This window comes from Podarcis vaucheri, assembly GCF_965113315.1.
Source record: "Podarcis vaucheri genome assembly, chromosome: 5".
In the NCBI taxonomy this organism is placed as follows: Eukaryota; Metazoa; Chordata; class Lepidosauria; order Squamata; family Lacertidae; genus Podarcis; species Podarcis vaucheri.
In genome coordinates, this window is record NC_138763.1 from 3755323 (window position 1) to 3772569 (window position 17247).

Consider the following 17247-nt stretch of genomic DNA (forward strand, 5'->3'; position numbering starts at 1 on the left):
GATGCCTGGCCCTCTGTCCCGCCGACCACAGCAGCCTCCATCGAAATCCCGGAAGGCGTTGGCACTCCAAAAGAATCTTTCTTCCTCCTTTCCCAAGAGACGCTGGCGACATCCGCCCGACCGGCCTGCCTTCTGTTTTGTTGCCAGCCCTGGACACCTCCGGAGAGTGGGCAACTTGTCCTGGCTGGCTAGCGACTGGCACAGCCGGCTGCCTCCCTTCACCGTGCATGCTGGTGGGGAGATCGGCCACTTGCTTTCCTGTCCCGCAAAGGTATTCCGGATCTCTGAGGGTGCAATGATGGACAGCACCAGGGTGTGTGAAGGCATCATTGCCTGTAGATTATGCCATGGGTCTCCTTGAGGGAAGCTTCTGTACATATCTGCATCGGGCATTTAAAGCTGCATCGTACCGCTTTAAACATTGCAGGCGGTTGGGCAGGACGACCATTTGGGTCCCCGACAATCCTGGGATTCTCTGAATCGGTCGAGAATCCTGGGAACTGCAGTTTGTTAAAGGAGCTGAGAGTTGTTCGGATGCCCCCAATCCCCGCCACAAAGCTACGTATGAAGAGCCTGCTGGGTCAGGAAGAAGGGGACCCCGCAATCAGGATTCGAACACAACTCTAGTTGAGATTCCTGTATTGCAGGGGTGACCCTCAGGGTCCCTTCCAGCATCATCATCATCATCATCATTTATTTATACCCTGCCCATCTGGCTGAGTTTCCACAGCCACTCTGGGCGGCTTCCAATCGAGTGTTAAAAACAATACAGCATTAAATATCAAAAACTTCCCTAAACAGGGCTGCCTTCAGATGTCTTTTAAAGATAAGATAGCTGCTTATTTCCTTCACACCTGAAGGGAGGGCGTTCCACAGGGTGGGCGCCACCGCCGAGAAGGCCCTCTGTCTGGTTCCCTGTAACCTCACTTCTCACAATGAGGGAACCGCCAGAAGGCCCTCGGCGCTGGACCTCAGTGTCCGGGCAGAGCGATGGGGATGGAGACGCTCCTTCAGGTCTACTGGGCTGAGGCCATTTAGGGCTTTAAAGGTCAGCACCAACACTTTGAATTGTGCTCGGAAACATACTGGGAGCCAATGCAGATCTCTCAGGACCGGTGTTATGTGGTCCCAGCGGCCACTCCCAGTTAATAGCAGTTTCCCGGTCACCTTCAAAGGTAACCCCACATAGAGCACATTGCAGTAGTCCAAGCGAGAGATAACCAGAGCATGCACCACTCTGGCAAGGCAGTCCGCGGGCAGATAGAGTCTCATCCTTAATACCAGATGGAGCTGGTAGACGGCTGCCCTGGACACAGAATTGACCTGTGCCTCCATGGACAGCTGTGAGTCCAGAATGACTCCCAGGCTGCGCACCTGGTCCTTCAGGGGCACAGTTGCCCCAGTCAGGACCAGGGAGTCCTCCACACCCACCCACCTCCTGTCCCCCAAGAACAGTACTTCTGTCTTGTCAGGATTCAACCTCAATCTAACAACTCTCAGCATCCACAACAGACTACAGGTCCCAGGATTCCATGGAGGGCATGCAAAATGTGTGCTCTACCACTGAGACATAGACATAGGCCATAGAACATAGATGCAGGTGTCCAGTAGCAATTGAGGGTCTAATTCCAGGAATTACCAACATATATATATACCGTATATCAGATATACTGTATGAAGCCCTAGTGCTTTGCCAGTGACATTTGATGGATTTCCATGTGTATATAATCTTGGCATGGTCCATTGAGCGGAGCTCTTGGCATGTTAAATTCAAAGCCTTGGGACTGAAAATTTGTAATTTCATAATTAAAACTCTGCTGGTCAATTTGAAATTTCAATTCTTTGAACTGATACACCTGAATGCTGCCCAGCTCTAAAATGACAAACGATCCAGTGCACCTTTACACAGAGTAGCCCTGTAGGACTTAATATAGGAAACAAAAGTTGGAAGCAAGGCAGGAACTTTTCTGCCACCCCCCAATGGGGAATCCTGGCATAATCTACTTGGAGTCACAGTTTGGCTACTTTTTGGTGATGGATCCAGCCCTGGTCGTCTAACCATCTGCTCTGTTGTTTTCTTTCCCCAGTTTGTGGGCGGCCGATGCGGTCGCTGCCCACCCTGATCAAGCGCATCATCGGTGGGCGAAACGCAGAGCCCGGGTTTTTCCCTTGGCAAGCCCTGATCGTGGTGGAGGACACGTCCCGAGTGCCTAATGACAGGTGGTTTGGCAGCGGGGCCCTGCTCTCTGAGTCGTGGGTGCTGACCGCCGCCCACGTCCTCCGCTCCCAGCGCCGGGACAACACCATCATCCCCGTCTCCAAAGAGCACGTCACCATCTACCTGGGCCTTCACGACGTGAGGAACAAGGTGGACGCCGTCAACCGGACGGTGGAGAAGATCGTCCTCCACGAGGCCTTTGACATCCAGAACTACAACCACGACATTGCCTTGGTGAAGCTGAAGGAGAAGGTGACACTGGGACCCCATGTCATGCCCATCTGCCTCCCGCAGTACGAACACGAGTTAGAAGGACCTCAACCCAACACGTTGGGCCTGGTGGCCGGCTGGGGCATCTCCAACCCCAACATCACTGTGGACAAGGTCATCAGCTCCGGCATGAGGACCCTCTCTGACGTTCTCCAGTATGTCAAACTACCAGTGGTCCTGCACGCCGAGTGCAAGATGAGCTATGAATCTCGGTCGGGGAACTACAGCGTCACTGAGAACATGTTCTGTGCCGGCTATTACGAAGGCGGGAAAGACACTTGCCTTGGGGACAGCGGGGGAGCCTTCGTCATCCAAGACCTGGAGAGCCGGAGATGGGTGGCCCAAGGACTGGTCTCGTGGGGAGGCCCCGAAGAGTGCGGGAGCAAGCAAGTCTACGGGGTCTACACCAAGGTCTCCAACTATGTGGACTGGCTTCAGGAGAAGACCGGGTGGACATTCAGGGGGGTCGAGAGGAACAGATGAACCTTTTGAGAGCCTTTATAGGTCGTCAGTTGTTGTTTCCTACACAGAGAGAGAGAGAGAGAGAGAGAGAGAGAGAGAGAGAGAAAGAATAAATGTGTACAGTTCTTATTAATTGGAAGGAAGGGGGACCATTCCTCTAAGCAGCGCTCCTGTCAAACAAATATCACATTTTCCAAGAGAAAGAACTCAAGATGTCCAAAAGGGAACCAATTCCAGATCACCATTTGATTTTCCCCCAAAAAAGAGTTACCTGGTGTCAATGTGATGTCTGGTGATTGACAGGTAGGCATCCTCATCAACCAGACAAACTTTGCCCCCCCCAGGGGGCACGGGAGATAATATTCTGGCCTGTCCCTGAATCTCCTTTCCCACCCTGCAAAATGCAGAGTATCCCCCACTTCCTGTTGAACTCGAAAGCGTGGAATTAAAATCCCAGGAAGTCAACATTTAAATTCAACCTCTAAGAAGTCGACTTTGTCTGATGGCCAGTATGTTGCTTAATTGTGTGTCTCAGAGAAAGAGAAGCCCCCTCTAGTGGTCACTTTCTGCATTTCTTTCTTTCTTTAAAAAGTTTGACTTTATCGTGAATCCCTCCCCTTGAATGTTTAAAACATTGAATTGAAGAGTTTGTGTCTTTCGAATCTGCCCCCAAACTCCAGCTCTGTGATAGTGATGGGGTTTCCTGTATACATAAATTCAGTCTTCGCAGTCAGACATCCTCTGAAACATTGCAGATTTCTTTGAAATCCAAGGCTTGCAAAATTCAGTCTGGAATGTTCGAAAGCGATTTGTGGGAATTTGGTGAATTCCATAATCCATATCACTCATTTCTGCACCACTTCCTTGAATTCTGGATTCAATGTTATGTTGGTGCTGCCTCGCTCACCCTGCCCCATCCCTTGTGCCCAAGAGAAATGTATTTTGAAATCATGGGATGGGAAGGAGACATTCACCTTTGTCCCCTTTAGAGGGAAAAGAAGACATTGGATCTCACTCTTCAGCCCTCGGTTAAAACTGCTTCCTTTTTTTAGGGCAGGCTTCCTCAAACTCAGCCCTCCAGATGTTTTGAGACTACAATTCCCATCATCCCTGACCACTGATCCTGCTAGCTAGGGATCATGGGAGTTGTAGGCCAAAAACATATGGAGGGCCAAGTTTGTTTGTTGTTGTCGTCGTTTTGTCGTTTTGTCATTTAGTCGTGTCCGACTCTTTGTGACCTCCTGGACCAGAGCACGCCAGGCACTCCTGTCTTCCACTGCCTCCCGCAGTTTGGTCAAACTCATGCTGGTATCTTCGAGAACACTGTCCAACCATCTTGTCCTCTGTCGTCCCCTTCTCCTTGTGCCCTCCATCTTTCCCAGCATCAGGGTCTTTTCCAGGGAGTCTTCTCTTCTCATGAGGTGGCCAAAGTCTTGGAGCCTCAGCTTCAGGATCTGTCCTTCCAGTGAGCACTCAGGGCTGATTTCCTTCAGAATGGAGAGGTTGGATCTCCTTGCAGTCCACGGGACTCTCAAGAGTCTCCTCCAGCACCATAATTCAAAAGCATCCATTCTTCGGTGATCAGCCTTCTTTATGGTCCAGCTCTCACTTCCATACATCACTACTGGGAAAACCATAGCTTTTACTATACGGACCTTTGTTGGCAAGGTGTTGTCTCTGCTTTTTAGGATGCTGTCTAGGTTTGCCATTGCTTTCCTCCCAAGGAGCAGGCGTCTTTTAATTTCGTGGCTGCTGTCACCATCTGCAGTGATCAAGGAGCCCAAGAAAGTAAAATCTCTCACTGCCTCCATTTCTTCCCCTTCTATTTGCCAGGAGGTGATGGGACCAGTGGCCATGATCTTCGTTTTTTTGATGTTGAGCTTCAGACCATATTTTGCTGTCTCCTCTTTCACCCTCATTAAAAAGGTTCTTTAATTCCTCCTCACTTTCTGCCATCAAGGTTGCGTCATCTGCATATCTGAGGTTGCTGATATTTCTCCCGGCAATCTTAATTCCGGCTGGGGAGGGAGCTAGTTTTAGGGGGTCAGTTCTTGTTTAATGCTCAAAGCCAGCCTTGAGCAACCTGTTGCCTCTCCAGATGTTCTGGGCAGCAACAGCTGTGTTAGATGAAGCTGATGGCAGTCATAGTCCAAAACATCCCGAGGGCGCCAGGTTGGCAAAGGCTTTTCTTAGTCTTCAAGCCAGGTGAACATCTTTAACGAAAGGAGGGGACGCCTGCTTTTGCATGCTAGCAGGAGGCAGCTGCAGTGCTTTAATTCGGGACAGCAAATTTGAATATCTTCAAAAGCTTCCCAATGTGAAAAATCAGTCCTATGAAAGATGGTGCCCATCATGGTTTTGGATCGCTGGGGTTTTCTCAGCACTGTGAGGTCAAAGGTCTTTTCCTAATTTGAAAACACTCCTTGGACTGGCTTTGTTTTAGTAAAAAGAACCAGGTCAAACTACTCAGGAACTTACCTGAGTACAGTGGTACCTCGGGTTACATACGCTTCGGGTTACGGACTCCGCTAACCCAGAAATATTACCTTGGGTTAAGCACTTTGCTTCAGGATGAGAACAGAAATCGCACGGCGGCAGTGGGAGGCCCCATTAGCTAAAGTGGTACCTCAGGTTAGGAACGGTTTCAGGTTAAAAACGAACCTCCAGCAAGGAAGGAATTCTGGGAATCAAAGTTTGCCCCTCACAAAGCTACAATTCCCAGCACCCTTAGCAAACTACAGTTCAACGGATCATTGGGGGGAGTGCTTTGAATGCATGGTGTAGAGATGCAAGTTTTTCAGTTTTGTGAAGGGTTTACATGACGTTACCCTCATCAAAACACACCATTTAATCCAGATATCTCCTTTCCATGGTGTGTTTTACTTCCTGATAGGGAAGTTTTTAATGTTTGATGTTTTATTATGCTTTTATATTTGTTGGAAGCTGCCCAGAGTGGCTGGGGCAACTCAGACAGATGGGCGGGATACTATTATTATTATTATTATTATTATTATTATTATTATTATTATTATTTCTGTGTACATGGTAAATCCAGATTAAAGGGGCAATAATACGGGGTGGCATTTTGGGAGGATGTCATATGGATGCTACAAAAACCTTGGGTATGTGAGTTTCACCAAGTCCATGGGGAACTACTGTGTGGAAGCAATGAGGAAACACTGAAAAAAAATCCAAAGAAACATGTTTTATGTTACTATAATACATGCTTAGAAAAACATTATTGTGCTCTGTTACATATTTAAGAGATGTTACGCTGTTTGCTATGGGTTTTGTATTCTGTTTTGTAGCATTTTTACTATTTTGTATTACATTCCTTAGCAGGAAAGAGAATAAAATTATTGTACCACATACCAAACTCAGCAAATCGAGAATTCCGTTCAGGGCACTTCATGTCAGAAATCAGTGTGTTGCACCATGAGTAATGCATGGAGTTTTCACAGAATCATAAAATTGTAGAGCTGAGGGTCATTTTAACTAAAGCATCCATGACAGGTGACCACCCATAATTTCCCAAGGGAGTCCTTTCCACTGCTGAATGGCTCCTACTATCAGAAAGCTCTTCCTGATGTTTAGTTGTAATCTCCTTTCTTGTAACTTGAATCCAGGTCCATGTCTGAAACGCTAACCATTACACCACACTGTCTCCCATGTTGAGGTTGGGGCTGTTCAGTCTCACCCAGGGCCAGATTTAGGTCTGATGAAGCCCTAAGCTACTGAAGGTAATGGGGCAGTTTATATGTCCAGCTGTCCTTTGTCCTGTTTTTTGTGTTGAATATATGCTATATGGTAATTTATGGACCTCATAGGTATCTAAAGCCATTTGCACATAACAAAATAGGAGCCTGTTGTTGTTGTTTAGTCGTTTAGTCGTGTCCGCCTCTTCGTGACCCCCTGGACCAGAGCACGCCAGGCACTCCTGTCTTCCACTGCCTCCCGCAGTTTGGTCAGACTCATGCTGGTAGCTTCGAGAAGACTGTCCCACCATCTCGTCCTCTGTCGTCCCCTTCTCCTTCTGTCCGCCATCTTTCCCAACATCAGGGTCTTTTCCAATGAGTCTTCTCTTAAAATAGGAGCCTACACAACACAAAACACTGTTGCTGTATGTAGGTTTTATTTTGTTTGTTTTTTATCTTATATTTTGGAAATGTATATCCAGGTTTTCTTTCCTTTAAATTTTTTGAGGGCCCCCAAGGGAGAGGGGCCCTAAGTTATAGCTTCTTTATCTTATAAGTAAATCCAGCACTGGTCTCACCAGCAGAACCAGTCTGGCACTCACAACAGCGCACCAAATTGTCTCACCCGCCTCACCATCCCCACACATGCCACGATGTGGGAGAAACTCCCTTTGGGGGTTCAATGCAAAGCCTGAAATCAGATTCCCAATTAGTCTGACTTTTTATTCAGCAATGCATTACAGGACAAAAGAGACCGAAAGAATCTCTGAGAGCATTGCATTTACACACACCCTATATAGGAAAAAAAAATGTGTCCTCTACTCCCCTACTATGGTCTTGACCTTTAAAGCCCTTTGTGGCTTAGGGCCCTCGTATTTACGGGACCGCCTCTCCTGGTCTGCCCCGCAAAGGACCTTAAGGTCCATGAATAACCATAGTTTAGAGGTCCCGGGCCCTAAGGAAGTCAGACTATCCTCCACCAGGGCCAGGACCTTCTCAGTGGTGGCTCCGACCTGGTGGAATGCTCTGTCCCATGAGAACAGGGCCCTGCAGGATTGAACCTCCTTCCATCGGGCCTGTAAGACAGAGCTATTCTGCCTGGCCTTTAATTTGAACTTAGCCTGATCTTTTATTCCCCTTCCTTCCTTCCCTCCCCCTCCCCTTTTATGAAGATCACCCGCTCTGGGACCCCACAGCTAATTCTCCCCTGGTCTCCACACTGGCCCAAGTAGGACCAATTCAGCCAGCTAGCCCTGGGGGTTATCTAATTGATTTTTGATTTTTATTGTTATTCGTGTTTTTATACTGTATTTTATGCTGCTTTTATAGTTAAGTGTTTTAAAGTGTTTTAAATTTGTTGTTAGCTGCCCTGAGCCCGGTTTTTGAACCGGGAAGGGCAGGGTAAATATATATATATATATATATATATATATATATATATATATATATATATATATATATATAATTATTATTATTATTATTACTATCTCTCATCCAACCACAGTCTTCGAAAACACTTACTCAACCCAAGTTTTTTTGCCGTACGTGCAGAGCCCTCCTTGCACCTTTTCAAGAATTGTTTTTCAGCCCTTAGGCTCCACCAAAACTGGGGCTTTGCAGAATTCCTACCTCACCGGCCCTTCAGAAACATCCAGAGGGGACACCCCAGAGCTACAGATAATACTCTGGGTTGCACTTGCTTCTGCGTTTTGAACACTTGATGGCCAAATTGTTGCCTCTTCCTTCTTAAAGACCTTGGTTGGCTACCAAAATGCCGGAAATTACCCAGTTTAAGGAAGAAATGTGGTTTGGGGGAAAGAGGGTGGGAAACGGAAGACAGTTGGTCACAGGTGCTCTGCAGGTGGGCAGGGAGGGTGAGACTTGGAAGCAACAACCCCCCACCATAGCTGTCAACCGTCCCTTATTTGGTGGGAAAGTCCCTTATCCCAGCGCTGTGTCCCGCTGCTGTCCCTTATTGATGATGTCCCTTAAATTTCCCGGGTTTCAAAGGAAGCAGCTCCTCTCCCTCCCTCCCTGCCGGCCAGGGAGGAGGGAGGCTCCATCTGTGTTGCTTGGCTGTGTTGCTCACCCAATAAGGAATCTAAGAACGACTGGGGGGTGGAGCTTGCATGCCTTGTGCTGATCAAATCGGCCACGTTGCCTGGGGACTCGCCTTTGCTCAGCGCTTCCCAGCAGAGAGGTGACGGTGGTTTTCCTTGCTGCATCCCCTTTGCCGGGTTGCTGCGCTGTGGGAACCACCGCTTGAGGCTTCGTTTGGCTGCTGGCTGGGCTTTCTGCCTTTGGCTCGGAGGGGCTCAGAAGTCGAACATACCAGTGCTCTGAAAATCCCTTATTTTGGCTGCTGATCCCTTATTTTCGAGGCTGCTGGTCCCTTATTTTCAAATCTCTAAGTTGACAGCTATGCCCGCCCACCCCAGTAATGGTGAGGGGAAGCAATAATTGGGAAATCATCACACCAAGAGGCATCCATTGCCAACCAGCCTTGGAGGAAGAGAGAAGTCAGTGCACTGGGACTTACGTATTTATTGCAATTCTATCCCATCTTTCCTGCAAGGAGCTCAAGATGGTGTACCCGGTTTTCTCTCCTCCCTACCACCCTGCGAGGCAGGCTAGGCTGAGAGGCATTGACGGACCCAAGGTCACCCTAATGAATTTCATGGCTGCAGGGAGACTAGAACCCCAATCTCCCAGGTCTACAACACCATACTGTCTCTTGCTATTCCGGATGTGATTTCCAGACAGAGGGCCTTCTCGGTGGTGGCGCCCGCCCTGTGGAACACCCTCCCTTCAGATGTGAAGGAAATAAGCAGCTATCCTATCTTTAAAAGACATCTGAAGGCAGCCCTGTTTAGGGAAGTATTTAATATTTAACGCTGTACTGTTTTTAACACTTGATTGGGAGCCGCCCAGAGTAGCTAGGGAAACTCAGCCAGATGGGTGGGGTATAAATAATAAATTATTATTATTATTTTAAGGGAGGTACCAGCCACTGAATTATCAGGAGATGAAAATCAGGTGTGATAACACCAGGATATTTTATTTTTTAAAAAAAAAAAAAAGGGTATACAGCCATTTCTCATTACAGCGGCCCAACCGGAACTCCAGGTACCAGCTGGTAATATGGTCTCCACTTCCTTGCATCTGTGCAAGGGTTAAATCTCAGCCGTCCTCCCCCACCCTTGCCCTCTTTGTCGGGTCTCAGAGGGATGGGGTGGCTGCCAACAGACCAGAAAGACGTGAGTTGCAAGGGCTTGGACTCGATGACCTTCCAACTCTGCAGTTCTGTGATGGTACGATTTCCTCCTCGCTAAGTCCATCCTTTCCCTTCTCTTTCAGTGTGTGGGAAACCCAGGTTCTCCAGGAGTCTGCTTGCTCGAATTGCCAACGGACGCTACGCCCAGAGAGGGATCTTGCCGTGGGTCGCCATGCTGCAGAGGAACGGGCGCCCCTTCTGTGGGGGGTCCCTCCTAGGTAAGGCCCTCTGGAGGGGCGTCCACTCTTGCATGTTGAAATATACTCGGAGTCGAGAGTGGATTTCATGCTCTTTATTCAGCTCATAGTGGTGAGGAGTAATGGAAGTTCCCCCAGAATGTCTGCTTTATATACATTATTTCCACAATGGGCCCCATGTGATTGGCTAATTCCAGGATTCTCCTGTGGGCCAATCAGGTTGCGGATTCACTTCCACCTGGAGCTGGATTGGGTGGCTCCTGTGCACCAATCAGACTGCTGCATTCTGGAGCCTATTGTTCTAGGACAAATCAGGCTGCTGCATTCTGGATCCTATTGTTCTAGGACCAATCAGACTGCTGCATTCTGAATCCTATTGTTCTAGGACCAATCAGACGGCTGCATTCTGAATCCTATTGTTCTAGGACCAATCAGACGGCTGCATTCTGAATCCTATTGTTCTAGGACCAATCAGACGGCTGCATTCTGAATCCTATTGTTCTAGGACCAATCAGACTGCTGCAATCTGAATCCTATTGTTCTAGGACCAATCAGACTGCTGCAGTTTGGATCCTATTCAACTCAGTACATAACACATGTCTAGACCCCGCAACCACCCCCTCATTGAAAAATAAAACACACCAGGACACAGATATTAGGTTTATGTTATTGGGAAAATTTTGGTCACAGCTTTATTGATTACAGAATGTGAGCGGTAATTGGCTTAGGCATTGAATGGACCAAACTATATCTGTCTCCTGCCCATTGTGCAGGGAGTCTGGTAAGGGTAAACCACCAGAAGTGGGAGCCCCGTCGATGCAAACCAACTCGAGCTTTCCCAGGTGTTCCCATCAGGGTCATGTCATGGCCCTAGCCCCACCCCGGGCTTTGGACAAGATCCACGGCCCCGGATTCCTTTAACGGAATACCCTTAAGCTTGGAGGGGCAGTTGATGGCCACACCTCCCCTCCCCCATCACAAGGTCAAACAATGCCTAACCGCAGAACCTTACAAAGTTGAGACGATTGCTGAGAGGTAGACGGAAACCAAATGGCCCGTGCCAATTTTGCCAAGTGGGAAAATTCCTACCAGGCCCCTCAAAGGTGACCGACCGAGGTCCATAGCAAGGCCAATGAAAACCTGCAAAAAGGGAGGGAGGGCGGGAGATGGAGGAAGCGAGCCAAGAGGAAGCCCTCTGGCTCGCGCCCTCACTTAAATGGTCCCGGCCATGGCCCCACCAGCCAGCGGATTGGCTGGCTGAGTGTTGACGCGGCTGGGATTCCCAGGGTAACGCGGGACTTCGTCCCCCACCCCTGGGGGGAGTGGGTGGCCACGCGGTCCGCCGCAACTCCTCCCCACCATGAAGTGGAGTGGATAGCCACTTCGCCATAGCGCTTGAGAAACCGGCTTCCAGGTCTGAGACTTCCTACCTCTTCATTGGGAGGAGGCAGGCTAGGAATTGAGGGCATTGTTAAGTTCTGGGTGAACATATCAGACGACATAGCGATTCTTCAAACAGCTCTTGTTTATTCACAGGCCAGAACTGAACTGAAGGGTTCAGCCAGCCTGCTTATATAGAGCTCCAGTACAACGTAACTGTAACAACTTTCTGTAACTATCCAATCACTGAACGTCACTTTCAGTCCCTTATTTGCATATGTGGACCTGAACTATCTACAGTATCCCTTCTGAACTTCAGTACATAACAGGCATAATATCATAGAATGATACAACAATGATCCATCCATTTTATGATGTAAATGCTATACTGGCATTCATACAACCAGAGAAACTGTACGGGTAAAAGCGACTCCGGGTATCATCCAGACCAGCCTTGTGCAATGCAGGAATCACAGCTAAATAATACCCGAGAGCAAAACGTTGGACCTCCAGCCTAGAACTCCAAGAAGAAGTCAAATGAGGTTTCTCCTGCCAGATCGGGACAATGATATCACTGCTTTAGTAGCTTCGTGTTTAGCCACATTTTTACCCGAAAGGGTTCCCAACGAACCATCCTTTCGGGGAACAGACAGGGCGAAGCAGAATATCTAAGTGCACACAATCACTGTGTGACCAAATAAATAAATATTTTTTTATTTATATCCCGCCCTTCCCAGTTCAGAAAACCGGGCTCAGGGCGGCTAACAACAAATTTAAAACACTTAATTGATGCAACAAAAAACAGCATAATATACAGTATAAAACGTGAATACCAATAAATTCAGAATTCAAAAATCAATTTAGGGGGGAAATCCATCCAGTAAACATTAGATGATCACCAGGGCTAGCTGGCTAAATTAGTCCTATTTGGGCCAGTGAGGAGACCAGGGGAGAATTAGCTGTGGGATCCCAGAGCGGGGAATCTTCATAAAAAGGGGAGGGGGAGGGAAGGAAGGGGAATATAAGATCAGGCTGAGTTCAAATTAAAGGCCAGGCAGAATAGCTCTGTCTTACAGGACCTGCAGAAGGAAGTTAAATCCTGCAGGGCCCTGGTCTCCTGGGACAGAGCATTCCACCAGGTCGGAGCCACCACTGAGAAGGCCCTGGCCCTGGGGGAGGATAATCTGACTTCCTTAGGACCCGGAACCTCTAAACTATGATTATTCATGGACCTTAAGGTCCTCTACAGGACCCTTGACAGCTTCACCCTTGTTCCTTTCATTATCCCAGTGACCTGAAATGTTTTATACTGTGATGCCAAGAAAGGGATTTGATTTGATTTGAGATTTAATCCCACCCAACCTCTGCTTAAAAACCTCCAAGGAAGGAGAGTCTACCACTTCACAAGGGAGTCAAACAGCTCTTTGAAGACAACCATCATGTCACCATCTTAGCCCTTTCTTGTTCCCCAGGGAACAGGTGGATTGTGACGGCCGCTCACTGTCTCCACCATGAACTCGACCTGGAGAATCCTGTCCTCCGAAGCTCCGACGTGATCAGCCCTTCGTCATTCAAGGTGATCCTAGGTAAGCGAGAGGCGGTTGCCCAGGAGAGCAGCCTGTGTCTCAGAAATTCTATATCATAAGAACATGAAATGAGTCTGCTGGATCAGGCAAATGGTCCAGGTAGTTCGGTATCTTCTCCTCACAGTGGCCAATTAGATGCCTGTGGGAAACCTGCAACCGGGACCCGAGCATAACAGCTGTTTTCTGGGCTTAGGGCCCTCGTACTTACGGGACCGCCTCTCCTGGTCTGCCCCACAGAGGACCTTAAGGTCCATGAATAACCATAGTTTAGAGGTCCTGGGCCCTAAGGAAGTCAGACTATCCTTCACCAGAACCAGGGCCTTTTCAGTGATGGCTCCGACCTGGTGGAACGCTCTGTCCCAGGAGACTAGGGCCTCCTTTCGTTGGGCCTGTAAGACAGAGCTATTCCGCCTGGCCTCTAATTTGAATTCAGCCTGATCTTTTATTTCCCTTCCCTTCCCTCACCCGCCCTGAGACCCCACAACTAATTCACCCCTGGCCTCCTCGCTGGCCCAAGTAGGACCAATTCAGCCAGCTAGCCCTGGGGGCTATCTAATGCTTATTTCCCCTAAACTGATTTTTGAATTTTGAATTTTATTGTTATTCATGCTTTTATACTGTATTTTATGCTGCTTTTATAATTGAGTGTTTTAAATTTGTTGTTAGCCGCCCTGAGCCCGGTTTTTGAATCGGGAAGGGCGGGATATAAATAAGAAATTATTATTATTATTATTATTATTATTATTATTATTATTATTATTATTATTATTCCTGCAGTTTCAGGAAGTGTTCAAGAGCAATAGCTCAGCAGCTGAGCTTCTGCTTTCCACACAGAAGATGCCTGGTTCAATTCACAGTATCTCCGGGTGGAACTGAGCACCTGCCCCGTCTGAAACCCTGGAGACCCACTGCCAGCCTGTGTTGGCAAAACTGAACTCAATAATAATAATTTATTACTTATACCCTGCACATCTGGCCAGGCCTCCCCAGCCACTCTGGGCAGCTTCCAACAGGATACTGAAAACACAATAGAACATCAAACATTAAAAACTTCCCTAAACAGAGCTGCCTTCAGATGTCTTCTAAAAGTCAGAAAGTTGTTTATTTCCTTGATATCTGGTGGGAGGGCGTTCCACAGGGCGGGGGCCACTAACGAGAAGGCCCTCTGCCTGGTTCCCTGTAACCTCACTTCTCACAGGGAGGGAATCGCCAGAAGGCCCTCGGAGCTGGACCTCAGTGTCAGGGATGGATGATGGGGGTGGAGACGCTCCTTCAGGTCTACTGGGCCAGGCCATTTTGGGCTTTAAAGGTCAGCACCAACACTTTCATTTGTGCTCGGAAACATACTAAGAACCAATGTAGGTCTTTCAGGACCGGTGTTATGTGGTCTCGGCGGACTTAGGGTCCTGATTCTGTAGAAGACAGCTTCCTGTTCCGGATCCACTCTCTCACACTTCCAGCCTCTCTTTCTGACTTTCTGCAGGGAAACACAGAACCCAAAGGAAAGATGACACAGAGCAGGAGCTGCAACCCCAAACAATCTCCATCCACCCATCCTACAAGGCGGCCACCTTTGAGTATGACATCGCCCTGGTGGAATTGTCTGAAGAGGCCAGGCTGAATGATTACGTGATGCCCGTTTGCTTTCCAGATAGAGCCTTCCCAAAAGGTAAGGAGGTGGCTCCATCCTTCCACCAGACAATGTCAATTGGAGAAGCAGCAGCCAACCCTTTAAGCTGGCTCAGAAGCATCGATTAAGGCAGAACTTTAACCAATGCAGAATTAGATTCCCATGGATTCTGAAAGAATCACATCCAGTTCTGGGCACCACAGTTCAAGAAGGACACTGACAAACTGGAACGTGTCCAGAGGAGGGCAACCAAAATGGTCCAAGGCCTGGAAACGCTGCCTTATGAGGAACGGCTAAGGGAGCTGGGCATGTTTAGCCTGGAGAAGAGGAGGTTAAGGGGTGATATGATAGCCATGTTCAAATATATAAAAGGATGTCACATAGAGGAGGGAGAAAGGTTGTTTTCTGCTGCTCCAGAGAAGCGGACACGGAGCAATGGATCCAAACTACAAGAAGATTCCACCTAAACATTAGGAAGAACTTCCTGACAGTAAGAGCTGTTTGACAGTGGAATTTGCTGCCAAGGAGTGTGGTGGAGTCTCCTACTTTGGAGGTCTTTAAGCAGAGGCTTGACAACCATATGTCAGGAGTGCTCTGATGGTGTTTCCTGCTTGGCAGGGGGTTGGACTCGATGGCCCTTGTGGTCTCTTCCAACTCTGTGATTCTATGATTCTATGATTCTATGATTCTATGGCTTGGCTGCCTGTTTGCTCCTGAGCCCAGTTCAAGGATGAAAAGAAGATGGAAAAGAGGGAGGATGGCAGCATGGCTTGTCCTTTTACCAGGTCTGGAAAGGTCTAGTCACATGCAAGAGGAAGGATGCTCCAGGCCAGGAGAACAGGAAGTTTCAACTGGCTGGACCAAACATTCCCTTGCATGTCCACTCTAGCAAAACAAGGAATGTTGTACTCGACTGCTCTCAATGGATTGCATCCCACAGTCTCCTGGAGGTGCACAGTCAGCACAAAAGGTGAGCTTTTGAGCCCCTGTATGCTCCAAAACTTAGGAACCCTGAAAACACCAGATATTTCAGTTCCAAGGGAAAGGCATGCAAGTTCTGTTTTGAACGATCAAACTTCATGGAAATCGCAACTTAAGCCCTTCCAAAAGGATGTATCAGAGCTGCACAGTAAATGCTAGATCTAACTGAAAGGCGACATATAGAGAACTTCATTGGTAATTTTAATGCATCCAGGGGCACCAACTATGGGTAGCCCAGGGGGGTGAGGGCCCCCCCAAACTTTCAAGGAGGGTGCCGGGCCTCCTCCAAATTCCACAGCAACCATGAATGCACAGTGTGATGTGCTCACCTCACTTGCACACACCATGGGCTGTGCTCGTGTCACACACGCAAGCCGCACAGCATGCACATGGGACATTGGCGCACCTTGCAGCATGTGTGCACATGGAGGGCCAAAGGTGCTTCACACCTGCAACAGGTGTTTTTGAGCAGTGGGAAGGAAAGATCACCCTAGGAGGGTCTGGTTCGCTTCATCAGACTGCAAGGAATGACACATCCTACTTCCTCTCCAGGTCACCTCCCGAAAGGTAATACAATGTCTGTCTTCTTCTTTTCCCCTCCCACTAGACACCATGGTCATCGTCAGCGGATGGGGGAAGCAGTTCCTGCAACGTCTCCCAGATGCCCTGATGGAGGTGATGCTCCTTGCCGTTCATTACTGTGTACATCTGAGAATGGAATGGAATTGCAGTATAGTTAGGGAGCAGGCGTAGACGTCTCAGTCTGAAATATCCTCGAAGTCGAGTGTGGATTTCATGCTCTTTATTCAGCTCATAGTAGTGAAGAATGGAATGTTTCCCAGAACTGTCTGCTTTATATACACTATTTCCACAATGGGCCCCACATGGTTGGCTAATTTCGGGATTCTCCTGTAGGCCAATCAGGTTGCGGATTCACTTCCACCTGGAGTTGGATTGGGTGGCTCCTACAGACCAATCAGACTGCTGTATTCTGAATCCTATTGTTCTAGGACCAATCATACTGCTGCATTCTGAATCCTATTGTTCTAGGACCAATCAGACTGCTGTATTCTGAATCCTATTGTTCTAGGACCAATCAGACTGCTGCATTCTGAATTCTATTCTTCTAGGACCAATCAGACTGCTGCATTCTGAATCCTATTGTTCTAGGACCAATCAGACTGCTGTATTCTGAATCCTATTGTTCTAGGACCAATCAGACTGCTGCATTCGGAATCCTATTGTTCTAGGACCAATCAGACTGCTGCATTCTGAATCCTATTGTTCTAGGACCAATCAGACGGCTGCATTCTGAATCCTATTGTTCTAGGACCAATCAGACGGCTGCATTCTGAATCCTATTCAACTCAGTACATAACACAGTCATTGCCCCCTCTTTCCATTTCTTCGTATGATGAGGGGAGCACAAGCTTGACACTCAAGGATTGTTGAGTTGCAAGGGGCCCCAATGGTCAACAAGTCCGTTGCCTGCAATGCAGGAATCGCAGCTGAAAATTCCCTAGCAGATGGCCACACAACCCAACCCCTCTGGAA

General features: G+C 48.2%; 1 protein-coding gene across 2 annotated transcripts in view; it reads left to right on the forward strand.

Moving 5' to 3' along the window:
* The window catches only part of MASP1 (MBL associated serine protease 1), a 112776-nt gene that overhangs the window by 91183 nt on the left and 4346 nt on the right, over positions 1–17247 (forward strand). Inside the window, exons 11-15 of one of the 2 annotated variants that reach the window (XM_082224169.1) lie at positions 2088–2615; positions 10003–10137; positions 12969–13082; positions 14566–14751; positions 16301–16368. In XM_082224169.1, coding sequence (XP_082080295.1) covers positions 2088–2615; positions 10003–10137; positions 12969–13082; positions 14566–14751; positions 16301–16368 — 1031 coding nt within the window. The remainder of the gene's footprint in view (positions 1–2087; positions 2616–10002; positions 10138–12968; positions 13083–14565; positions 14752–16300; positions 16369–17247) is intronic. The other variant, XM_082224166.1, reaches the window with a different exon arrangement.